Below are 27,116 nucleotides of genomic sequence, written 5' to 3'. Positions count from 1 at the left end.
AACCCGGAAGCTTCCTGCCTCCAGAGCGGAGCGGCTTCAAAGGCGCATGCGCGCACCCCCACCCCGGTGAAGGAACGCCCCTCCGCAAGCGCCGCCGGAAACCCGAGAGAGCACCGCCTCCTTCCTTCCTCCTCCTCCAACCAGAAGCGGGGTTCCGCTAGTCCAAGGCTGCGCCTGCGCAGTGCCCTCCTGCACCCGCCTCGCGCCGAGGGGCCGCGACCTGACGCGCCTCTTCCTCGCCGCCGGCTGCCGGTTCCCCTCCCGCCGCCAAGATGCCGCGGATCATGATCAAGGGGGGCGTGTGGCGAAACACGGAGGTAGGTGGCGCAGCTCCCCCCGCCTCGCCCCCCCCCGCCCCGTGCGCCGCCGTCCCTTCGCTCTCCGGAGGCCCCTCTGAGGCGAGCGGGTGGAGGGCGGTGCGCCTGCGCCAAGTGGGCTACGGCGCCTGCGCACCAGCAGCGCGCGCTCTGTCTCTGCGTAGGAGGCGGTGGCGCCTAATAAACGTTAAAAAAATAACATTTTTTAAAAAGGAAGCAATGCAAAGGTTGCAAGAGGCACAGTCTTATCCGATCAATAAATAATAATACATGTTAGTGTCTGTAGCAGCCTCCCACCTACTTTTTCTGCTCTTGCTGTGAATCCTCCCGGGAAGTAGGAGCTGGCTCGCCCCTCCTCCCGCTGGAACTTAGCGCCCAGAATGAAAAGTTTCTATATGGGCTTTGCGGGCAAGACTTTCCCTTTGTTGGATTTTGCTTTCCATTGTTTCGTTTGGATGCCCTCCCTTCACCCTGGGGTCCTGGAGTGCTTGGTAGCCATTTAAAATGTCTTTGTCAAAAGGTAGAAAGAACTGGGTGGGGATGGCTGGGGATCAGCTTTTAAGGCATGTGACAGGTATAGCTGTTTGGCTTTTCAGATGTTGCTGAACTGCAACTCCCATCACCCCGGGCTGGTGATCAGGCTTGTTGCAGCTGACAGCAGTTGCAGTTCAACATCTGGGGAGCCAAAGGTTCCCATATCTGATATACAGGATGGCACTATTGTCTTTTAAACCTCTCCATACCCAGAATGAGAAGCAGTTACATGAAGTCCTCTAGCTGGGGAGAAATAGTGTGTGTACATCCTAAACATGGAGAAGGAACTGGGAAGCCACTCCAGTATTTTGCCAAGAAAATTCCATGGACATAAAAAAGGAGAAGCTTTGAGAAGAAAGTGAGAGTTTCCAAGGCATGCTTTGGTTCATGGCGTCACGGAGAGTCAAACACGACTAAGACGACTAAACAACAACACCCTAAACAAGCCCCATATTTGTAGGCACAGATAAGTGCATGAACCTTCTGCTTGTGGTTGTAGTCATAGTAAGCAGGCTATGGCACTCAGGGGACATTTAAAACACAACTTTCTATTATTCCTATGCTTTAGTCAGTTTTGCAGGCTTTGACATACTAAAACCATGTGTGCAGTTCCTGGACACACAGTCATTAGTCTTCAATAAAAAAACCCAAATACTGGAGTTTATCTTATCTTTAGCTGTTTGTGCAGTGTTGTGATGGAATTCTCTTACTCAGCCTGAGTGAGGTGTGCCTACTCTAGTAGCAGCAGTAAAAGTTTTTTCCCCTGGGATGCATTCTTTTAGCATCATTGTTGGGATGAAAAAAGCTTGCCTTGCCTTTTTTTGCATAGGGTATTGTAATGCCTAATACATTTTTATTCTCTTTTCGTTTTAAGGATGAAATTCTTAAAGCAGCTGTAATGAAATATGGCAAAAACCAATGGTCTCGTATTGCCTCTTTATTACACAGAAAATCAGCAAAGCAGTGCAAAGCCAGATGGTAGGTACCAGAAAATAACCTATGGGGGAATTTTGATACGTTGTTATTGGGAAACTTCATCAGAGTTTATCAAGTCAAGGCAGGTGAAGTGGGGACTACATATTGTCTGTGTCAGAAATTCCTGCACAATACTCCACAGACATCCTAATTCTGCAATCAAAATAAGAAAATTTGTGTACAGTAATTGTTTCTGTGCAGAGAAGGACCGCACAAATATATCCAGAGGCTAAGTGAAATCCAAGTGAGATAAATTTTCCTGCATTAATACTGATTCATGCTTTACGTTTAGCTGCTTACATTCTTTGATATTCTTCTTACAAGAGTGGCTTTTTTAAGTTGTGTATTTTGTAAGATGGAGCTTACAGAGTTCAGCTACATTATCAAACAAATTTCAAGTGGAACTTTCCAGCTCATATTATAGTTTGGGGGAGAGTAAGCACAAGTATGTAATGTGTTGTCAGGTGTATCCTAATTTTGTCATATCAACTGATATATGACTGCTTAGGTCAGTGATTTTCAGCCATTGTTCCATGGCACCCTGGGGTGCCTTCAATGATGGTCCGGGGTCCTGTGGGCAACAGTGGCCTCTGTCCCTCTTTCCGTCCCTCCCTCCTCTGATGCCCTCTTGCTTCTCTGCCTCCCAAAGGTTGGCACAGCTGTTTATTGCAGCAGCCGTGGCTATAAGCTCTGCAGGCAAATGGTGCCACTGGGAGGCACCTCTCTTTTGGGTGGTGGGGCAGCAACTCAGAGCCAGGGACAGCAGCAGCAGCTGCCCAGAGGACTCTCAAGGAGAGGGGAGAGAAAAGGATGCTGAGGTAACACTTCACTAGGGAGGGTGTTCGAAAAAGTGTGTGAGGCTGCCAGGTCTGCAGGCAAGGGGTGACATAACTGGACTCCTGAGCCCCACAGGGTGCTGCAGAAAGAATGTACCATATTTTTTGCTCCATAAGACACACTTTTTTCCTCCTAAAAAGCAAGGGGAAATGTCTGTGCGTCTTATGGAGCGAATGCACTGCACGGCAGAGGGATCCCTCGGCTGCTGCTGCAGTCGTGAGCTGAGGGATGCCTCCGCAGCCGGAGCCATGGCTCCTGTCCGCCCCTCCTCTCGCCTTGCTGGAAAGCAAGCAAAGCACCTGTCCTGGTGTCTCCCCCTCCTCTTCTTGCTCCAGCATCGCCGTGCTTTATAGTGAGGCGGGAGGAGGGATGGGCAAGCAAAGCGAGAGCTGCGCAAAGCGGGACAGAAGCCATGTAAGCGGCTCTTGCTTTGCTTGCTTTAAAGTGAGAGCCGCTTACATGCTCTGCGCAGAATATTTTTTTTCTTGTTTTCCTCTAAAAACTAGGTCTTATGGTCAGGTGCGTCTTATGGAGCAAAAAATACGGGTAGTTGGTTAAGGGAGCCGTGGACTCAAAAAGGTTGGAAACCTCTGGCTTAGGGCATTTTTTAATTGGCCTGGGCCATGTTAGTTTTTCAGTGTAGATTACAGTTCATATTTTGAAAGTAGCCTATATACTACCTTTATAGATGCAGTAATTATGAGAAATAAAGTTGGCAGAATTGGGACTATTTTCATTTTCTTTATGTATCTATATACTATAGCAGATTCAAGAAAGGCTATGTGAAATCCTCTGTGGAGCTAATTTATAGGTGTTTAATCGTGTTAACAGTATCTTGAAAAAAAATCTCATTTTTATTATTTTGAACAAGGTATGAGTGGCTGGACCCAAGTATCAAGAAAACAGAATGGTCACGAGAAGAAGAGGAGAAGTTGTTGCATTTGGCCAAACTTATGCCAACCCAGTGGAGGACAATCGCACCAATTATTGGGAGAACAGCTGCCCAGTGCTTGGAACACTATGAATTTCTCCTGTGAGTAATTCTGTAATGAAATTAGTTTTTGATATTGAGAGACCTAGTTACAGAACTAACCCAGGATTTCAGAAGAAAGCTTTTAGGTGTTTAAGAGTTGTTGTTTGCATCCAGAGACAATTGAGGAGTGTACCTTTGGGGGTGAAGTCAACCCGTTAGAGGGTTACAGTTCTTGCTGTGGCTGTAGAGACCGTTACAGGAGAGACATGTTTTGTTGCAGCTGGGGCAGATGAAGGTGTCCTGTTGTGCTGCTGCAGATGCACCATATGCATGACTTGACTTTCTGTCTCCAGACACTCTGATAATCTGCAAGGGATTCCCATATGATGGGGTTAATGTAGCCAGCCTTCATGTCATGTTTGCAGACATCTTTGGTCTGTCAGCGGGCCTGGTACTGGAAGCCAGCTCTCCGTGGAGCACGTCCTTGGGGATCCTGCCATCTTCCATTCTGTGTACAGCAGCAAACACAAATATGGGCAGCAAACTCAAAATGACAGCTGTGTGGCATGGCCTATTGCTGCCATCTCTTAAAAAGCAGAAAAAGATAGGGCATCACAAAATGCCTGTCCCATCAATGAAGTAAGAAAGTGACTGTATCAGTCACCTGCACACTCACAAACTTTTTGCACCTCTCTTCTGTTCAGAACAGATGGAAAGATGGGTGTTCAGTCCTGGCATCCATGAAATGTGAACATGTTTAAGGAGGTCGTGCTCAATATAGGAGTGGGTGGGTGAGCAGGAACTGCATTCTGGAATTTTGAGGGGATGCTTACTGAGGCTTTTCGGTTGTGCCGTAGGAAGTACTGGTGGGCACCATGTTGACAGCTCCTGATTTTCTTTGGGTTGGTTGTATTGTCTTTGGTTTGTATCCAACTAAGTCATACTGAGAGGAGAACCGCTGATATCAATAGATATGGATAACTTAAGTCCATTCAATGTCTTATATTGGTATATATTTGCTTCATATTTTTGCACTTGTTATACATGTTATCTTTTCAGGGATAAGGCTGCTCAAAGAGACAATGAGGAAGAAACTGCTGATGATCCTCGGAAACTTAAACCCGGAGAAATTGACCCAAACCCAGAAACCAAGCCAGCCAGACCAGACCCTATTGATATGGATGAAGGTATGCTTGAAACAGGTTTCATGAATTTGTCCCCACTCCATCCTTTGACACGTTCATTATATAGCACAATTCTTTCCTTTTGTGACTTTCCTTCATTAGCCCATCAATTGTTTTATGGTTTCAGTCAGCTATTGCAAGGCTGAAGAATCTTCCCCCAAGCACAGAATTCTGTTAGCATATATCACATTATTTGTCTCTCACAGACACACCATGTACACATGAATAGAGCTTGGCTTGTGCTTCATCTTTGCAAAGAAAAAGAGTTCCCCTTTTCTAGCTCACAGACTAAAGCTGCACAGAGATCTAAAACATCACTCCTGCATGGCCAGATCACTCGTGTGTGCTGAGAAAGCATTCCTTTTCAGAGATTAAATGTAGCAAGCCAACCATTTGTTTCATTTCCGCTTCTTGGGGAATGACGTAAACTGGCCTTACAGGAAGAGATATTTGACTGCATGGCTAGTTCACTGCAGAGTGAAACTTGGGAAAAGGGCATGGCCAAGTGATAAAGGGCAAGCCTTGAAGAGAGTGCTGAGGGGCATGTAAAGAGGTATTGCAGACTGGATTAGGTCTTCAGGCTGGAGGTTTTTCCAAAGGATCCCCCTTAAAGTTCTGCCTGGAAATTAATTAATTAACTTTGAAGTGACTCCAGTTTGATAGGAAGAAATAAATTTTATTGCTATCATGTTAAAGAAAAAGTCATAATATACAAACTATTGGTGGACATAGTCCATCATTTTAACAATATGTGTGCATAGGATTGAAACCTCAGTAATATAGGAAGAAACTTGTTGATTACACCTTTTAAAAACCTATAGAAATAGAATATTTTTTTTCTTGTATTCATACAAGAGATAACAATAGCGACTCTTGTTGGCCTAAATCATGTTTTGAACACATTCAGAAAAGGCAGAAGTGACCTGGGATCTGTTAACATACAGATTTTCCCACTTCTGAGAAGCATTTCATTCTTACCTATTTCATAGAGCAAGGTGTAAATGAGAGTGTGTGAACTTTGTACATTCTTTTTGCAGATGAACTCGAGATGCTTTCTGAAGCTAGAGCTCGGTTGGCTAACACTCAGGGAAAGAAAGCCAAAAGGAAAGCAAGAGAGAAGCAGCTGGAAGAAGCTAGGTATTACTTGACTCAGCTAAAACTGTTAATTGGCAGAGCTCCAGTCCAGGCAGGACGCTTGTCCAAGGGATGGAATAGCTGTCTTGTCATAAGATAGCAGCAGAATGGTTAATTCTACTCCTTGCAACCCCTAATTGATTTGCACAAACACTGCCAGATTCTGCATCTCTCCCTAAGATGATAACAGTCATGCTTGGCACATGGTTTGTTTTCTATCTGTTGGAGTCTAATGTTGGGAAAATAAATAAATAAATATTGGGCTAAGATTGAGGTGGGATCTCGAATCTCAATGCAGTGCTCCTGTGTTTCCCACCTATTTTCCTCTCCCCTTTTATTAATGGCCCAAGTCACCAGGTTTTATTGATGCTGCTAGTTACCCGTTCTAAGTATTAAAATGACTATAAATAATAAACTGTAAGCAGCTCAAATGCTGAGCTTTGATGGGTGAAATCCAGGTTCAATTCAGCATTGGCGATGAAGCTCAAGGTATGGTTTGGTGCAAGTAAATATTTCTCAATCTGACCAGTCTTGCAGAGTTGCGAGGAAAAAAGCCTGAAGTGTAAGATTTGGATTCAGATGTAAGAAATAAACAAGAAGCTGTTTTAATTGCTTGCAAACCATGCACCTTTCTTAATAATTTCTGAATTTTCAGGCATTCTTTATGAGAAGTCCAGAAACTCAGGATGATTTGTTAAATTGACAGATTTGGAGTTCAAGAAAGATTCTTCTCTTCCTCCGCCCCCGTTCTGCAATCTGGCAGCAGCAGAAGTAAAATCAAGCAGATCCTTGAAACTTTGTGTTAAAGCCTTTTGAGACTTTGATCTCATGACTCAAAACTGATGTCTTGTGCTGTGTGTAGCATAAAGGAATACTCGTGTGGAACTAATTTTCAGTATGGACTGCAAACATTTTACACAGTAAACCACACTTAATGCTTCCTCTAGAAGTGGCCTATTTTTCAAAGCTAATAACAGCTGTTCAGATTTGTGTTAATCTATCACACCTTTGCAGGCGTCTTGCTGCCCTCCAGAAGAGGAGAGAACTTCGAGCTGCAGGGATTGAGATCCAGAAGAAAAGAAAGAAGAAAAGGGGAGTAGACTACAATGCAGAAATCCCATTTGAGAAGAAACCTGCTGCAGGTTTTTATGACACATCAGAAGAAAACTACCAGGCCCTGGATGCAGATTTTAGGAAGTTAAGGCAACAAGACTTGGATGGGGAGCTCAGATCGTAAGTTGGTGCTTGACTGGAAAGTTACGTTTAAATGGGCCAAAAGGGGTACAGAGCAAAGTCTTGTATAATGTTGCCAACAGTATGTGCTATGACACATTCCATCCATTTGTGTACTGTTGCTTATCTTTACTTTTTGTGAATTCTTACAAGACTTAGCATTTGAATGTCTTAGCTTTTTTAATAGATAACCCGAGTTTCTAACTATTGTTTTTGTGGAATGAAAATCATTAAAATATCTAGCTTTTCTCTGTTGGCTGTTTGAAAACTTAAGTTGGAGCTGGTCAAGGAAGACACTTTGGTGGCTTGGACAGTAATATTGTTCTGTTCCTAATTTTTTGATTGCTGTGCTCCCATTTCCCCTTTAATTTAGGAATTGTTGTCATGCAACAAAATCCAAATCTTGCAACGAGAATATTTTAAATGTAGCACAGAATTATTGGTTCTAAACAGAGGCATTAGTGTATAATTCACACAGATCTGCTCCTTATCTCTGAGAGTGGTACAGCAAAAAGTCATGTTTCTTTAACTGATGGGCATATGTCATCTCCTTTTTACCATCTAAAGATTCCTAGAGGTCCTCTATCTGCAGTCCTATTTGTGATGGCTGTTGGACCATTAACTATATTGATTTGAGACAATATTGGTGTTACTGGAGTCTCTGTTGGTAAAAAGAAGAAGTAAGATTTAATTTTAAATAAGTAAGGTGACATAGCCTTGACACCTAATCCTAAAACCTCACAGAAGGAATCTGATTAACATCATAACTGTATTTTTAAGGCTTGCAAGAATGACATGATCGAGGTCTCTAGGATAAATGGTAAGGATAATTATGAAAAACCAGATTTAATCAATAAATTAAGCATTCTTGGACAGATACACCAAGACTTCTTTTGTCATGGCTGCTGTCCTGCTGAGTTAAACTTGGGAGTAGACGGTAGAGCCATTGAAATCAGTGCACTTTTGTAACTTTAGTCAATGGAATTCAATGTGTCTGCCTTGAGTATAGCTAACACTGGATATTACCCTTTATTAGACACCTTATGAAATAATTTATCAAGGTGCTGTACAATAGAAAGGAATAAAAACGTAATAAAAGCATACTACAATAAACTTCAGAGACAAAAAATGCTACAAGCAGCACAGTACTGGTTGTTTTCTGTGCTTCAGAGGCCCAACTGGCCTCAGCCACAAGTCTGGCATGTAATGTTATTGGTGGCATCCTGTGGATCACTTTCAGCAGGCATCCTCACGTTGGCTTTCAGGTGTCCTGAAGGATTTTTATGCCAACAAGCTTTTCAGGTTGTTTAAAATCTTGAGAAACCAGCCATTTTAATGATGGATCTTTATTGATTCTAAAAGTTTTTATTTTGTTATTCACCACCCTGATGCCACTTTTCTCTTCAAATTAATACAGTTGTCTTACAAATAACAACAAAACTTTATTCATCTGTCAATATCATGTGACTTTAAAAACCCCCACTTATGCTGTTGCAATAGATAAAGCACCCCATACCTTTCTGAACTATTTATTGAATTATCGATCATTGGTACTTAATTGAGGCACTTCTGTTTTAACAGGGAAAAGGAAGGAAGAGAGCGAAAGAAAGATAGGCAACAGCTGAAACGGAAAAAAGAGTCTGATTTACCTTCAGCAATTCTTCAGACTAGTGGTGTGTCAGAATTCACAAAAAAAAGAAGCAAGCTGGTGCTTCCAGCTCCTCAGGTAAGTTGCTTGTTCCTATCGCCGCCTTGTGATTTGTTTAAGTCACTGCAGATGCATGTGATGTGCCCAAATCATGAGGCTTTTCAGAAATTAAGGCTCACATGTGCACATATAATCTGCATCCCCCTCCCCCGATACATGTTGCCCATGGATTCCTACTTTTTAGCCCCCTTTTCATATCCCAGATTTGCAGTGCGAGAGTCTCTCAGGGTAGCTTTATATCCATTCATTTGCATATTCTTCTTGGAAGCACCATCCTTTTTAGCACTGTTTCATTGTGCCAGACACATCGTATTGCAGGAAATGCTTTTAGCACTGCAAAACTAGCAAAGGTTGTACCACTTTCCCCAGTTAAGTTGGAGGGGAAATGATGTAGGCTTGACCAGTTGAAGCAACTGCCTTTTTCCTGTTGGTATATTGACTAAGGGCAGTCCCTATGGCACTATTGTAACAGCTAACGTTTCTGATGTTAAGACAACTTTTCATTGTTGGGTGTTTCTCAGTTTATTAGGAATCCTGTCATATTCATTGCAATGTATGGATTTATCTCCTCTTCTTAAGATTTCAGATACAGAACTTGAAGAAGTAGTTAAAGTTGGCCAAGCAAGTGAGATTGCACGTCAAACAGCAGAGGAATCTGGGATCACAAACTCTGCATCCAGCACACTTCTGTCAGAATACAATGTTACCAACAATAGCATTGCTCTTAGAACACCTAAAACGCCGGCAGCACAGGACAGGATCCTACAGGTAAAGCCTAAATATAGTTTCATTTTAACATTGCACTGGTATCCTTTGCAGCTTCGTATTTTATTTGTAGTTAAGTGAAGTAAGTAATCAATCTTCCACCTCTGCTCCATTGTGTTGCATGGCTTGTTGGGAATGGGGAGCTACCAACCCCTGCTTGGAACATAGCTTGTGGGTGGCTGCATAGCAGGAAGACTAGATGGCAGATGAAGCTCAAAGATAGACTTTTGTTTCATCCTGAACAAGCTATCCTTTCTCCTACCTGCAAGAGGAACAAAGCCCAGGATGTCAGTGGAGGATATTTTTATCAGTCAATTATACTAGATATTCAATATGACTAAATGGAATTGGTATTCTTGACTTGAAAGAAGCAAAATACTAACTTTTCATCCAATTTTGTTAGTTGATATTTGAGCAACATTTGGTTCCTTTTTGAAAATTGCACCTTGACTCATTAGATTGGTATTGGTGGTTTGCCGGTAGTTGCAAAAGGAAAAAAGTGGTTTATTTTTCCTCCTACCCATCAATAGGTAGTATCTTTTGACATTGGAATATCTTTCTATATACATAAAAATTTAAGGCTTTCATTGCACATTTAGAGCATTTGCAGTGCCTCATCACCATCCTGTGTTTGCATGAAGTCATGGGGGGGGAGCAAAACAAGGCAGGTCGCACAACAGGGGTATCTATGGCATGAGAGGGAGAAACGGGGGAAAGGGGCAGTGTAAAACAACAGCAGAAGATTGAACAAAGCAGGTATGAAGTATTTGAGGGCTTTGCCTTGTTTATCGCTCTTGTAAGGTAGTTGAGGAATGGGAGAAGTTTTCAGTATAGTGAGAACAAAGGGGGAAAGTGGCTCTTTTAAACAGCAGCAGAGATTTCAGTAATGTGAGGATGAAGGAAAACGTATTGGAAGAGAAACATTTGGGAGGTTACCACAGGAGTGGTTTGTTTATAAGAGCGCTGTGCAAAAGGATGCAGGGAGGAGGCATGGACATGGGAGCAAAGGTGAAAATGGGTGCAAAGCATGGCTGTAGAATAGAAGAGAGAAATAACTTTGGAAATGGGTTGGGAAGGTGAAAAGTGAGCTTAGTGGTTTCATGGAGTGGGAAGGGGAAGCTCCAGGGAGTTAATGTGGGGGAATGGCAGGGGGCAGCAAGTGGAGCAAGCAGGAGGGCAGCCCCTAGTGTGTATATATATATATATATATATATATATATATATATATATATATATAATTTTAGTTTGGAAAATGATTATTGTCTTTCTATCTATCTATCTATCTATCTATCTATCATCTATCTATCATCTATCTTATTATGCAGGAAGCCCAGAATTTGATGGCTCTTACAAATGTTGATACCCCCTTGAAAGGTGGCCTGAATACCCCTCTCCATGAGAGTGACTTCACTGGAGTAACACCTCAGAGGCAAGTTGTTCAGACGCCAAATACAGTGCTTTCCACACCCTTCAGGTAAGTCATCTACTTGAGCTGTTGGGGAAGGGCAAAGATACATTTGAACTTTCTTTTACTTTAATAAGGGGGTTTGTGTGTGTGTGTGTGTGTGTGTGTGTGTGTATGTATTGGACACCAGATTTCCCAGGTTCCTCTCCATGATGAATTGCTGACTATAAATTCCAAATCCAAAACAGGGACTTGTAGGCTGGTAGTCTTTAAACAGTTAAAGATGAGCACAAAAATTGTGCTACCGCACTCATATTGGAGCAAATAATTTTTTTCTAGGACACCTTCCCATGGAGCTGAAGGGCTGACTCCTCATAGTGGAATGACTCCTAAGCCGGTAGTAGGTGTGACTCCAGGGAGAACTCCCTTGCGTGATAAACTGAATATTAATCCTGAGGAGGGAATGGCAGATTACAGTGATCCATCCTATACAAAACATATGGTAAGTAAGTAGGAAATTATTTTCATTTCCACAATTTTATCCATTGCATTTCACAGATGGGGGCTCTCAGAAATGATGATGGATCCATCCACCACCATTATGTCTTCCAAAAACAAATAGGAATTTATTTGAATCTTTACAAACGTAATTACGGGCACTGACTAGATTTCCTGGTGTTTTTTTTAAAGCATGGGTGCTCTAGTTTTGATTAGAGTAGTGGCAAGCAAAGGGGATATATTTTAACTTTCTTTTTTCTTGCACCCATTTTCCTAATCTTAAATCCCCACCACCACCAAGCTACTTTGGGAGTTGACAACATTGCCGGGGGGTGGAGGTGGGAGAACAAATTCCTCAACTCGGCTTTACAGAGTAGATTACCGTATTTTTCGCCCTATAAGGCGCACTGGCCTCGTTTTTGGGTGGGGGAAATGAATTTTAAAAATTATTCCCCCCCCCCAGCCGCAGGGCTGGGGCAGGGGAAGCCCGAGCTTCCCCCGACCCCAGCCCACAGAACAGGCTGCCGCCTCAAGCCTTGCGCGCCCGGCGGGACCTCCTGCCGGGCGCGCAAGGCTTGCGGACACCTGCCCGAAGCACGGGGCGTCCTCCGGAGGGCGCCACGTGCTTCGTGCTGCAGGCTGCCGTCTGCAAGCCTTGCGAGCCCGCGGGAAGCTTGCGGATAGCTTCCTGAAGCGTGGAGAGCGAGAGGGGTCGGTGCGCACCGATGCCTCTCGCTCTCCAGGCTTCAGTGAAAGCCTGCATTCGCCCCATAGGACGCACACACATTTCCCCTTCATTTTTGGAGGGGAAAAAGTGCGTCCTATAGGGCGAAAAATATGGTATATAAGTATTCTCTAATTTAAGGAAGTGCATTTGGAGTTAAGAATAAGCACTTGATTACATCAAGGCAAGCAGTTGTGGCTTGGGTGCACACGTTTGTAGACATCATTTGGGCAGCAGCTCAAGTTCTGTGATTGCAGCCACTGTGGTTACAGAAATAGACGGGAGCAATCACAGTGATCGCCCTCAAATCCCAAAGTGACTTGTTGACGATTGCCTGTCAAGACCTTTCATTGCTTTTGAGAATTGAGTCATTTCATAACTCTGAGCCCAGTGTGAAGGGAAGGACACAAAGCTGGTCCATAAGTAGTTGAAATCACCAGGCAGGCTTAAAAATAAAATGACTGCTTGCTTTATTGCTGTTTTTAGGAAAGTGAACATTTAGTGCATTAAATTACTTTAATATTCAACAGGAAAGAGAATCCCGTGAAAATTTGCGTCTAGGACTTATGGGTCTTCCTGCTCCAAAGAATGACTTTGAGATTGTCCTACCTGAAAATGCGGAAAAGGAACTCGAAGATCATAATGCAGATGATACATATATAGAGGATGCAGCTGATGCAGACGCTCGTAAGCAGGTAGAATGAATTATTAGATTTATAAAGCAGTGTAGCACACTGTGTCCTTCTCCCATGAACTTCACCTAATTCATGTCTTAAATCTCTTTCTAGAGTATTCGAGAAATGGAGCGTATAAAGGCACTAAAGCGGATGCACAAAGCAGTTCAGAAAGATTTGCCAAGACCCTCTGAAGTACGTTGTTCCTAATTCTGAAGAAGATGAAATAAGCTGAGGGGAGGGAATGCTATCAGTAAAATGGTGAATAATAAATATTTGTAAGCTGCAGTATCAGTATTAGCAACTGGAGGCCTGGAGCTAAGAAGTGGGGGAAATGCCATTTAAGACACGTGGATTTGCTGGCCAGTAGGAAGTGTAGGTCAGGGCACTGGTCCACCACCCCTCACTTCCTTTTCAGAATAGCCATTCCGGAAAGCCGGTTGCTGGCCAAGCTGTTACAATGCTAAATGAAATTAATAAAGACAATAGAACATTATTTTCTGATTTTGTCAAATTCTGTGGATTTAATGTGTGTCTTGGGACTCTGGAGCACCTCTTGATGTAATTCAACAGTTGATGATCACATATATAGTGTGACATGACTAGCAGCAGTGGCTGCTCTTAAAAGGCTGGCTTTTTGTTTTTTTGGATTAGGTAAATGAAACAATCCTGAGACCCTTAAATGTAGAGCCACCTCTAACAGATTTACAGAAGAGTGAAGAGCTGATTAAGAAAGAGATGATTACCATGCTTCATTTTGACCTTGTGCATCACCCTTATGGAGAACTCCCAGGAGGCAAAAAGGGGAAAGTCCCAGGGTTTGGACCCGGTAGCACAGAACACCTGTCTTATCTTGAACACAATCCTTATGAGAAATACTCAAAGGAAGACATCAAAAAGGTATATATATATCCTATTTCTCTGCATTGTTTATGCTCTCTGACTACCATAGTACTACATTTTCAAGATTTAAACTTTCTAATTCTATTCTTTCTTAAGCTGATTGGAAAATTTCTAAAACTTTCTTTTGGGAGTGCTTTGGTGTTTCAGTAAGCTTCTCTCTGCTTAACACCCAGATTTACGATAGGACATCACTGAATGGCAATTAGAATCTTTTTAGATGAAATTTATGAATTATATTCTGGTGGTTTACAGCAATCATTACCAGTCTTTTTAAACCCAGGGCCCACTATAATTCCAACTTGAAAAATGGGATCACATTTTAGGTTTTTTTTTAGCATATGTGTGCCTCTTCCTTCCTCTTCCTTTTTTGGGGAAAGTCCATGCTTCAGATATTTTTTCTAAGGAACCTTGAGAACAGTAGTTGTGTGTCTGGGGGTAGAGATCTCTAACAGAGAATTCTTAGCACAGGCACAAAGCTACAATTCCCACAGGTTTAGGGGATAAGCAGTTACAGTTCAAATGATAAAGAACCAATATAAATTTGTGGTATGTATGTGTGTGTTGATCATACTTAGATCCCACTCTTCCTCCAAGCAGTGTACATGGTTCTTTTCATCTTTCATTTTAGTTAGGCAAAGAGCAAGTGATTGGTCCAAGGTCACTCAGTGAGCTTCTTTTTTTTTTTTTAAGAATAATTTTATTAACCGATCAGTCACATCAAACTAAATTACATAAATTCCAAATTACACAGCCGAATTTTAAATTTTTGTTGGGGGTACCCATATTTCAATCAGGGATCCAATCAACTTCTTGCTTCTTACTGCTGTTTTAATGTCCACAAATCTAACCTTATGATGTTCACAGTACTATCCAGTCCTTTCTTATTATTTTTCCACATCTCTTGTTGTTATTTTCATATATTTTTCCTTTCTCTTTGTGACCTCTGATAGTCTCCGCAAGCTGGTTAGAACAGTTTGTAATCCTGCGTGGATATTATTTTTTTTATCCAGTAGCCATAGGTCACTCAGTGAGCTTCATGGTCAAGTCTCCTCGATCCTAGTCCAACATTTTAGCCACTGTGCTATGCTGACTCTGTCTAAACATGTTCTCACTTCCCCTCCAATCTCTCTATTTCTCTTTATTAGAAAAGAGGGAACTAAAAAACTATGCGGTGTAGTGCATCTGATGTTACACCTCTCTGCCCAAGACCCAGTAGATCACAAGCACCTGATATTTAGCCTGGTAGTTACAGTTTGAGTTCTCCATAATTAATTTACATTTACATTTTACACAGCTAAAAATGGGGGAGAAGATTGGTAGTGACAGACAAGCTGCCCAAAATGTAGCTGTATCCATCATTACTGATCTTTCCCTGCAATGTGCAGTGACAAGACCATGTTTGTTGCGTACGAGGGACTGAGTGCATTCCTACTTTACTGGGGTGAGGCTTTACAGAAATAACTGGCACCCTAAATGAATAGTGCATATCTTAGAATATGTTCCCAGAATACCTACACATAAAATTCCACAATCTGGATTTAAGGTGGCTTTATGTAATTGCTTTGTAGTGTAGATCCACATGGATTATGAACTCTTTACTCCCTACTCTGAGTATAAAATAATGTAAGTTCTACAGAACAAATGCTTGAAGTTGAACAGAGTTCTACAGAACATTCTTTCATCTTCCTCACAATTGGCCCACGATTCCAAAATGTTTTGAATCGGTTTGGACTAGATGACCCTTGAGGTCCCTTCCAACTTTACAATTCTATGAACCAGTTCTAAGACCAGAATCACATAGGTTGGTGCTGTTATGCGGGAAGTGTCTTTATGAATACACACATGGACTGCTTACTTAAACAACAACAAAATGAATTAGAAGGGGTGTTGTGTGTATACTCATTTTGTATACAGTGGTACCTTGGTTCTCAAACTTAATCTGTTCCGGAAGTCTGTTCCAAAACCAAAGAATTCCAAAACCAAGGTGCGCTTTCCCATAGAAAGTAATGCAAAACGGATTGATCCGTTCCAGACTTTTAAAAACAACCCCTAAAACAGCAATTTAAGATGAATTTTACTATCTAACGAGACCATTGAGCCATAAAACGAAACTGTACTATAAAATAAGTAAGTATCGTAGATGATAAAAATAAAAATATTTTTTTCTTACCTGCACTGATGATAGTCATTGTTTGGATGGGGGGCTTTTATCCATTTCCACAGTCACATAATCAATCAGTAGCTGAACTGGGTTCCACACAGTCACAAAAACAAATGAACTGAAAAAGCCTCAAAAACAAAAGTGCCAAACTTAATCCATTCCGGAAGTCCGTTTGACTTCCGAAATGTTCGAAAACCAAGGCGCAGCTTCTGATTGGTGCAGGTGGCCCGGAAACAATAGCCGACAGCCGCATCGGATGTTCGGCTTCCGAAAAAAGTTCGACAGCCAGAACACTTCCAGGTTTTCGGCATTTGAGTACCAAGGTGTTTGAGAACCAAGGTACCACTGTATTCTGTACAGCAAATGCAATGTGAAAACTGGGAAAAGTGCCACTGATGATTTATGTTTTTTATGTGACTGTGTAAGATGTGTTGACACAAACAATAGAAAATGCTTTTCTTCAAATGGAGAAGTTTGCCCTGTAAATTGTTATATATATAGTTCAAGAACAGCAAGAGAGGTGAACTTGTAACTAATCCCTCATTTCAAACAGGCTGAAGAACTCCTGGCCCAAGAAATGGAGGTGGTTAAGCAAGGAATGGGGCATGGAGAGCTTTCAAGTGAAGCTTATAATCAGGTGTGGGAAGAATGTTACAGCCAGGTGTTGTTCCTTCCTGGGCAGAATCGCTACACACGAGCTAACTTGGCCAGTAAAAAAGACAGAATTGAATCCCTAGAGAAGAGACTTGAGGTTGGTATACATTTCCTTTTGAGAAACAGGCTTAATCTGACATTATACCGTGTGTTCTGTCTTGTGTTTTATCCCTAATTGGGAATTAGGGGCACTGCTATTTCAATGGAATTCTGAAAATTCAGTTTCAATGGAAAACTGAAATTTTTTTTTTAAAAGAAAAACGTCTAGTGACACATGGCCTTAATTGGCATCATTCATATACTGGATAAATCAAGTTGAATCCAAAAACAGGAAGTGGTGCTTTTTGGTCATGCTAATGTATCCTGATACGCTCCAACATTATGCTCATCCTGTGGTTACTTAGCTCAGTTTTGTGACTAGAGGTGGGCCTCAACTTGCCCTCCTGATAGCTGGAAGAGAGTAGTAGTTGTTCTTTCTGCCTAAGCTTCGTGGTTAGGGGATGCAGTGAATGGATTCCAGTGTTTCATATCTGTTTTGGCAAATCTGGCTTCTGTGTTTGAGTCCTGAGGAGCTGGATGTTGAATGTAAATTGACAGCATACACTTTAAAAATATTTTGTCAGTTTAAAGTTGGGCAGAGCAACACAGTGTTAACGTAAAATATTCATATATTCAAGTGTACAGTACAAGAAGGGGATTCCTACAAGCCCTGTGCAATACATTGTGTCACACAAGCTTACTATCTGCACTAGTGCCATCTCAAAAGTTACTTCACACTTTACATGGTGATCATCTTTGCTAATGTTTGGGGAACGTAAAGGATGGCCTGATTGACCCATCCTTGGGTATGAGTGCTGTGTGTAGAATAGAAAAGAAAGGCAACTCCTGCACAAGAGGTGGCTCATTTTCCTGGCCAAGGAGCCTAGTTCTGTCTTAGAATGAACTTGTACTCCGTGTTGGCCAGCAGAAGGCACCATTGCTCTGTGGAATACTTCAGGTGACACGGAAAGATGAACTGTCAGTTGCTTTCCTATTTACTCTTCAAGCTCAATATTTTTATTGAGTGGAATGATATGTTGTTTAGTCGTTTAGTCGTGTCCGACTCTTCGTGACCCCATGGACTGATATGATCGCCATGGAATGATACAGTACCTTAAATACTCTTGTTGTGCAGCCCCACCAATTAAAAGACTAATTAAAATGGTGTTTTTTCTGTTTTAAAAAGACAAAACTGTTCTGTTTATATGACTGTTTGCGGTGCCTATTACATGGATTTGGGGAGGAAATTCCATAATCTTAGCTGGATTCACTATTTGGCCAATGTCACAAAAGACCCATCAAAAAAAAGGTTGTGTGTGTGTATGAAATTGCTAAAATAAATACTGCATTTCATGCTGAAGTCCAGAGAAGGCTACCTATTAAAGTTTAAATGTAAGCTGTGTGAGATCATTCTTGGAGTGATGAGAAATGCACATTATACAATTTTACTTATTTTTTTCCATTTCCAAAGACACACGGTTGAGTTCAGCTCGGGGTGGAGGGTGCTTCTTTGTGTGCACATGCCTTTAAAGAAAAAGGAGACCTTAAATGTAATTAATAGTAGTAGATTCACACTTCTCCCTGCAGCCCTAGCACCATTTCTCTCACTGTTTAGGAGAATTTGGATGCAATGCTGGATGCAATGCTGGGAAAGCCTGGATTCTCCACCGTGGGAGCAGGGCCGGGGCGGGAGAGTGCTAGAGTCCTGTCTAGTCAAGTTGCTTGGGACCATTTCTAGTCTGTTACCTCCAAGGCTGCTTGGACAAGTGAAACCAACCACCTGTCTCCTTGATCCTTGCCCATCCTGGCTCATAAAAGCTAGCTGGGAAGGGCTGGCAATGGACTCTGCGGGGTGGTGAATGCTTCTCTCTGTGAGGGAGCCTTCCCAGACCTGCTGAAAGAGGCGGTTATTAAACCGCTTGTTAAAAAAGAATCTTTGGACCTGGCCAATATGGCCAACTATCGCCCAGTCTCAAATCTTCCATTCTTGGGCAAGGTGATTGAGCGAGCGGTTGCTGAACAACTCCAGGCATGCCTGGATGAGGCGGACCATTTGGATCCCTTCCAGTCAGGATCCAGGCCTCATCATGGAACTGAAAGTGACTTGGCCACGCTGGTCGATGATCTCCGACGAGCTAGGGACAAAGGTGAGAGCTGTTTCCTAGATCTGCTGGATATCTCAGCAGTCTTTGATACCATTGACCATAACATCCTTCTGGACCGTCTAGAGGAGCTGAGAGCACAGTGGTTCCACTCCTTCCTCCTGGGCCGTGTCCAGAAAGTGGTGGTGGGGGATGAGTGTTCAGACCCCTGGGCTCTCACTTGTGGGGTGCCTCAGGGTTCCGTCCTCTCCCCCATGCTTTTTAATATCTATATGCAGCTGCTGGGAGAGATCATCAGGGGGTTTGGGCTGAGTGTTCATCAGTATGCGGATGGTACCCAGCTCTACCTCTCTTTCAAATCAGAACCAGTGAAGGTGGTGAAGGTCCTGTGTGAGTGTCTGGAGGCGGTTGGAGGATGGATGGCTCCTAACAGATTGAGCTTGAATCCTGACAAGACTGAAGTACTGTTTTTTGAGGACGGGGCGCGGGCAGGTGTGGGGGACTCCCTGGTCCTGAATGGAGTAACTGTGCCCCTGAAGGACCAGATACACAGCCTGGGAGTCATTTTGGACTCAGTTATCCATGGAGGCCTGTGTCCAGGGCTGCTACTAGCTCCATCTGAGACCCTACCTCCCCACAGACTGTCTCGCCAGAGTGGTGGATGCTCTGGTTATCTCCCGCTTGGACTACTGCAACCTGCTCTACGTGGGGCTACCTTTGAAGGTGACCCGGAAACTACAATTAATCCAGAATGCGGCAGCTAGACTGGTGACTGGGAGTGGCTGCCGAGATCATATAACACTGGTCCTGTAAGACCTACATTGGCTCCCAGTACGTTTCCGAGCACAATTCAAAGTGGTGTTGCTGACCTTTAAAGCCCTAAATGGCCTTGGCCCAGTATACCTGAAGGAGCATCTTCACCCCCATCGTTCAACCTGGACACTGAGGTCCAGCGCTGTGAGAAGCCAAGTTACAGGGAACCAGGCAGAGGGCCTTCTTGGTAGTGGCTCCCATCCGGTGGAATGCCCTCCCATCAGATGTCAAGGAAATAAACAAGTATCTCACTTTTATAATACAATCGAAGGCAGCCCTGTTTAGGGAAGTTTTAATGTTTGATGCTTTCTTGTGTTTTTAATCTGTTGGGAGCAGTCCAGAGTGGGTGGGGTATAAATAAATAAATTTTGATTATTATTATTAAATTACCTATTTATTATTCTGCCCTTATTTCAGATGTAAGCTATTCAAGACATTTGATTGTATCCAACAAAGTTGTCCTGTGCATGCAACGACTTCCACTTGCACAATCAAACTTTCCTTCCCTCTCCTCCCCTTGTGAGCCCCCCTCAGTTTCTGGAGGTTTTTTCAGCTCTCTGAAGCAGAGGGGGTTCGGGGGGGGGTGCCTCTTGCGCGCAAGGGGTGATTTTGTTGGATACAACCCATTAGCTCATTCATTGAAAGGTTGACTTTAGAATACTGCATATTGGTTGAAAACTTTTTTTCTTACAGTCGGGAGGAGGTCATTTGAAAATGTTGCTTTCTTCCATTTTAGAACTTAGAATTCAGTCTTTCTACAAACATTACAACAGAAATTCAATACTGCCGATTGAACATGTCCAAATATTTTTATTATGATGGGTTTTATCATATCAGTTGCATGCTTTACCTTATAAATATTCAAAACATGCATCTATAATGCCAGACAAATTGAATCAGTTACCGTACATTTAATATTCCAAATGCAGTCACTTCTCCATTCCATGCACTTTGAAATATATTGCTGCTTGGGTAAGTACAGCATGCATAGGTTAGATTTGATAGGGCTTTAGTAGTGAAGAGAGAAGGAACTATTAGTATACACTTCGTAAGCAAAAGGCAGTAATGTCTCGGAGTACATTTTCGAATAGGGCATTATAAATATAGTATTGGGACCAGCTCGCCAGTTCCCTCCCACACCCCCCATGTTAGCCCCCTGGAGCTTCCCTTTTGCATCCCATGCATCAGCCCCCTGGACGCACGCCCATTTAAACAACAGGAGAACTTTGAGTAGAGCAAGAAGGGAAGTAGGAAAGGCTCCATTGTTCCCATGTAAGCTTTTAGACCTTGACTTGTATGTTGTACCTCTCTCTTCTATTTCTTGCTAAAACTATTTTTGAACAACTGCTCTCCCTTCTCACTACTCAAAGTTCTGCTGTTATTTTTCTTGTCCCTTTCTGCCTCAGTGTTGTACCATCCCTGCTTTTCTCTAACCTTTCCCGTTGTGGAAACCGCCACCTATTTCCTGTAAAGTGTTGCTTCCCTTTCCCCTCTCCTCATTTTAACACCAAGGCAGGAGAGCATCTCAGTATTGAATATTGCCCTAGTCAATAAATAGCTTTTGGCTTGTACCTGTCTACACTAACACCAAAAAGCAACTTGCTCTCCCAGGCAACCTGCTTGGTGGTCTCTTGGTGGCCCCAGGCCATTGCAAGGCTACAGCAAGGCAACTACCTAGACAGAGGCAGTTGAGGAGCAAAAGGCAAAACTACTGTGTGGCATCAATGTAGGACTGTAATATAGAGAGACATGGATTCTGTGTGTGAGAGTGTAAAAATCTGAATGCTTCCCATCTCTCTAGGGAAGGTCTTACTGGTATGTTTTTGAAAGAATCACAAAGGTTCTGTTTCACTTTATCTCAGACAGGAGGAGGAAATGACTGATCACAGGGAGTAAAACCTTGATACCATATTTCAGTTTCCTCTTTCTTATTCCTCTCACACTTGGAAGTATTTATTATTTTTAGATGTTTTAAAGTTTGCAGGCTGTTCAGTGTTGTACAACACCTTTTTGCAAATGCATTTGCACCTTCCAGTGTCCCTTCCAATTCTCTGATTCCTTTAGTGTTCAGAAATTCCCTGGAGGTGCTGGGTATCTAAATGGAATAAGAAGTTGGTAAACATGTCTTGCGCTGAACTACTCAATTTTGTTCATATTTTGTCCACTGTTTAAATGAAAAGCTCTATTTAAATTGCTGCAGTTTATAATCATAAATACGGCTTGACCAGTCAGATAAGTATGAAAGTGTTTTTGTAGGGCAGGTTGCACACACAAGGCCTGTGGACAGCTGGTAGGCCTCTCCCAGTTGTTCGTGGTCCCTAGAGGAACTCTGAATATCTGTAATCTGATTTCCTTTTCTATCTCATTGTGGAAATGACTATGGCTGCCAAACCAGGAACGGGGGAATGCCTGCATCACTTTATCCACGATGCTCCCCGGCTTCAGTTGTAAATTTCCTGTGTCTGGAGAAGAATGCATTAGACCACCTCTCAAGGTCCAGCTTTGATTCAGTGGTGTGATTATCATTTCCTAAGGCTGTAGATTGTCTTAAATAAAAATTCCTCATACTGCATATTTTGCAGGAGAGGTTCTTTTAGGCATTCCCCAAGATTTCCAATGTTTCCAGTGGAAAAAGGTGTTTACAGTGATCAGGGAGTAAAGCTACAGTTGCAGCATTTAATCAACCAGTTTAAAGTGGTCAAATTATAATTAGCAAGGAGGATTCAGCAGTTAAGTGATGTGAGTGTTCCAGAACTGGGAATTTTTCCACTGCCCTTATCTGACATACTCAGTAAACAAAGCTACTATGTTAAAACAGGCTGTGTAAATACCTCAACAGTTTTTCTAACAGCCAAAAGTAGTTGAACTGAAATATTCATAAATTTAAAAAGTAAATGGTTAAAAAGTTATATTCAATGGTTTAGCAATTATAAATGTGATAATTAGAGAAATTCAAAGATTTACTTGGAGATTTTTCTTACTGAAATACTTGTAAATATTTTGAGAGATGGCAACATAGTTGCATACACTTTGCTTACATTATTCAGATTTTATGATACAAAATTTAGGCCCACAGCAAACTGTTAAAAATACTAATTAAGCATGCCTGAAGAGTTGTGTATGTAAGAAAATGTCCTCCTTAGAGCGAGTGATCTGAAAAAGTTAATTTAACTTTAGATTTTAGATTTCTCTGGTATTGTATCCACTCCAGTTGCCCAGTTTGTTTTGAATTGTATTCATTCAAGATGACACTAATTTTATGAAACAATATATTTTTAAGTGGTTTCCAGCTGTAATGCTTTAAGGGAATATGAAAAAAAGGGTTATAAAATAGGTAAAAATTTAATATTATTACTTTTAAAGGATTTGCTGAACCAACAGATTGAAGTGGAATACAAAAAAGGGAGGTATGAGGAGGTCCGGGAAATAAGTCAAAGGAAAATAAGTAATGGAAAATCTGTGTGTTTTTAACTATTTTTATTTTGTATTTTTGCCATTCTTTTTTTTTCTTTTCTTTTCTCATTTTCATTGTAATATTTTAAAAAATCTTAATAAATATCTTATAAAAAAAAAAGAAAGAAACAATATATTTTTAAATTTTACAAAATCTGAAAAAATAGCATAGTGGAAAATGTACTGTACTGTCAAAAAATTGGTGGTATAGTAGTTGCAGTGTGCTGCTCCAATGAAGAATAAAAAAGGAAATATTAAATATGCTCTTCTAACTGTGGTTTACCATCATATTTTAATATCCAAATGTTATTTAATTTCTGAAATACTTAATTTTTATCAATTACTTGATATGTTTTGCACAATGCTTTCCCATAAAAATAGCCTTTAAAAAGAAGCAAGTCCATGGGCCATTTTAATAAGGATGCTGAATACCTCTCCTGGTCCGTATTTGATCATGTTTGATCAACTGGTGGCATTAAAAGGGCTTCTTTTGCAGCAGTATTCAGAAGACTGTAGGGGAGCATCCCACCCATTTGGCAAGCAACTGTATGCTAATTGCTTGCTGTGTGAAGCAGTGACATGTGGATGCAATTTCAAGCTGACTCCCAAGTAGCAACCATTCTGTGTTGAGGGAACTTCAGCTCCCTGAATGATGTATCTAGCATTTCCTTCTTGTCTTTATGGTTTTCAGCTACTCTAACGCTACCCGTCCAGTGTCGTGTTCTGTATTCGCCTTGCTGTTGTTTTGTGCCTCTGCTATCTGTTGTGTGTCACTTCTCAAACTCCTGAGAGCCTTACATCCAAACTCCTTAAATCCAAACCTATCTCCCTAACAGATCCACCAGTGCAGGGGTAGGCAACCTAAGGCCCAGGGGCTGGATGCGGCCCAGTCACCACCTAAATCCGGCCCGCAGGCGGTCTGGGAATCAGTGTGTTTTTACATGAGTAGAATGTGCCCTTTTATTTAAAATGCATCTTTGGGTTATTTGTGGGGTCTGCCTGGTGTTTTAACATAAGTAGAATTTGTTCTTTTATTAAAAATGCATCTCTGGGTTATTTGTGGGGCATAGGAATTTGTTCATATTTCCCCCCCCCCCCCAAATATAGTCCAGCCCACCACATGGTCTGAGGGACGGTGGACCAGCCCACTGCTGAAAAAGGTTGCTGACCTCTGCTCCAGTGTAACAGAAAAGTCTTTGTTTATACTTTCCTGTGCTGGAGGCAAAATGTTTTATAGTGTAACATTTCTTCTGTTCCTGAATTACAGCTCCACAGCTCATGACAGAATACATTTCAGAAATGTAACTGTTAGCACAGTTTTGCTCCATGAATAATATGCAGGCTGTATTTCTTCAATAGATTAACAGAGGTCACATGACTACAGAAGCTAAGAGGGCTGCCAAGATGGAGAAAAAACTGAAGATATTGCTTGGTGGTTATCAGTCTCGAGCGATGGGGCTCATAAAGCAATTAAATGACTTGTGGGATCAAATTGAACAAGCTCATCTTGAATTGCGCACATTCGAGGAATTAAAGAAACATGAAGATGCTGCTATTCCTAGGAGATTAGAGGTAAAGTCATGAAATTCTGTTGGCCATCTAGAAAGAAGGAAGGTGGCAAAAGTTGTGTTAAGTCATGTAATTTTATTAGAGGTTGCTGCATCCATTAATTAAAAAAAAAAGTAGAGTAGAAAATCAGCATTAAAAAAATAGTGTATTACTTTAGTCCATTTTATTTAGATGATTTTGTGTTGCTTATCACCATGTCATCAGGAGTCTTCTTTTTCTTTTTCTTTTTCTTTTTCTTTTTCTTTTTCTTTTTCTTTTTCTTTTTCTTTTTCAACAGTTGATCCTATCCACAGAGTTGCATGAGCTTCTCTAACATAAATGTGCAGGTACATCATGGGAAAAGGCTCCTATGTGTACGTTATGGGATGTGTGCTTGTGTTGCATAATCTGAGACTCCCCGATCGTATAATAATTTGCATTCTGCTACTTCTGGTGCCTTTTTATCAGCTGACCATTTTTATTGTTGCAGTGTCTAAAGGAAGATGTTCAGCGGCAACAGGAACGAGAGAAAGAACTTCAGCAGAGATTTGCAGAGTTCATGCTGGACAAGGAAGCTTTTCAGTCGAAATATTAAGTCACACATCTTGCTTAAGCCATGTTTTGTAACATTTCTCAAATGCAATAGATAGGTTTTGCCTCCTGTGTCTCAAATCAAACATAATCAAATTGAGTCCCAAATCCATTTTGTGTTTTACGTAAGACTGAAGGCCATGCATCTTAAGAGGAAGAGGTGAATTGAAACATATACAGAGAGGATAATTGACACGCACTAGGGGGTGCTGTCCAGGGTAGATTTCTGCTGATCACATCCACATTTTTGACCCTTTACAAACTGATATTCTGATATTAAAAGGAAAAACCAGCAGATTCTTTTAAATCACATCATTTGCTAAATTGTTATTTTACCATTGCTATGATCCACAAGAACCAAACACTTTTGTCTGTGTGCCAGCGGCTATGTACTGTGAATTTGGGGTGTAAAGCAATGTATTAAACTGTGTTTGTGTCCAGTAGCTTGAATGGAATCTGAAATTATTTGCCTGTAACACAATATTTATTTATGTAAAGAATGTGCCCTGAAAACCCAAAAGACTGGCAAGGTGAAAAATAGTCAGTTCCAAAGGTGGCAATTGAAGAATTCACTGGGAAGCGTTCCTGCACAAGCCCTTTGTGCCATGAAAGGAAAGTGTGCAGCACAAAAGTATCACATTGCTTATTGTAGCTCCCATCCATTCCGAGGAGCCTTGCTCCCCGTGACGTGTGGTGAGTGGACTGGGGGTTTAGGCCAGTCCCCTAAATCTTCCTCTGGTGTCTCCTTCCCAAAGCCTGGGAAGTTTCTGCCTGGCTTAGGGAGGAAGTCTCAGTGCTTACATGCGTGACGTCGCAACATCACACGTGCAACGTCGTCCCCCACGAAAACAAATCACCCTTGCAAACTCTGGCCCTAATGGTTCCCCTACAAAAAATTTCACCACACTCCACTGCTTGCTCAGGAAAACTTCCAGAAAGATTCTGCCAATAAGCAGTTGGGTTCTTGTCTCACATTTTATGTCAGTCATGCCACAAGTCTCCTTTTAATTGGAGTCAGTAGTCATTATCTTTAGAGATTCAGGAAAAATGTAGAGGAGAACTAACCAATAGGGAAGTCACCCCTCCTTGGAGCACCAGAGAAATACCATAGATACAGGAGGCTTTGTTTCTGCTGGAGACCTGGCGAGGGTGCTACCAACTTCTCTCCATTTACACGAACATGAAATACATGATAGATGAGAGTAGCATCTTGTCGGTTAAGGGAACATTGTTATGCGTTTGTAAAGTGGCCTTAACAATATTAATGAAGAATGAGTGCTACCTAGCAAACTTAAATTTTGCTGTTAGCAATTTGGAATGCGACAGTGGTACTGGGGTTTTTTAATGGTTAAATTTGCAGATAACTGAAATTAGGTGGCTCATAATACATTCCAGCAGGTTTCTCAGTCAGCAGTGAACCATGGCTGATGGAAGAGGATCACCTGCATCTGATTTATCCAAACATTGAGTACAAGGATATTCCTTTCTCTTCTCCCCTCCCCCCAAGCCTCTGGTTTTTAAAGTACAGCTTTGCCAGGCTTTGGCTGTGGTAGAAATCTCTCCTGTTTAAGTCACAAGGTTTTCAGTATATCAGCTTAGACAGCACCTGCCTCATTAGATCACTTTAATGTCTGCTGGTTAAAACAGAAATTCTGATGTATTCAAATTACTAAAGAATTCCTCAAAGCAAGCAGAAATATTTAAATTCATGGTGTCCATCACTAGCATTTATGAATTGTGATGCTTGGAAATGCAGACTATATTTCTTATTTATTCAGTTCATATGCTGTTAGGAATCTTTGCCAAATATGTTCGCCAGGTAGATGCCTCTTGGGATTCCACAGAGCATTTTTTCTATTCTGCATCTCCTTCAGCTCTTCAACATCTCCCT

At 41.8% G+C, this 27,116-nt stretch overlaps 1 protein-coding gene across 1 annotated transcript; it reads left to right on the top strand.

Annotated features, from left to right (window-relative positions):
- The first annotated feature begins 158 nt into the window (after window positions 1-158).
- CDC5L (cell division cycle 5 like) lies at window positions 159-25,668 on the top strand. Its single transcript, XM_080997380.1, has 16 exons — window positions 159-317; window positions 1,726-1,829; window positions 3,535-3,696; window positions 4,696-4,823; window positions 5,858-5,957; window positions 6,969-7,187; window positions 8,769-8,913; window positions 9,475-9,663; window positions 10,986-11,134; window positions 11,405-11,567; window positions 12,818-12,982; window positions 13,076-13,156; window positions 13,616-13,861; window positions 16,579-16,776; window positions 24,446-24,658; window positions 25,125-25,668. Exons 1-16 carry the CDS (start codon window positions 273-275, stop codon window positions 25,227-25,229), a joined length of 2,412 nt encoding a protein of 803 aa, XP_080853506.1. The 5' UTR covers window positions 159-272; the 3' UTR covers window positions 25,230-25,668.
- Window positions 25,669-27,116: the final 1,448 nt, after the last annotated feature.

This window comes from Podarcis pityusensis (assembly GCF_964106645.2).
Source record: "Podarcis pityusensis genome assembly, chromosome: 3".
In the NCBI taxonomy this organism is placed as follows: domain Eukaryota; kingdom Metazoa; phylum Chordata; class Lepidosauria; order Squamata; family Lacertidae; genus Podarcis; species Podarcis pityusensis.
The sequence above is the reverse complement of the archived record's forward strand: the minus strand, read 5'-3'. Positions and strand labels throughout refer to the sequence as shown.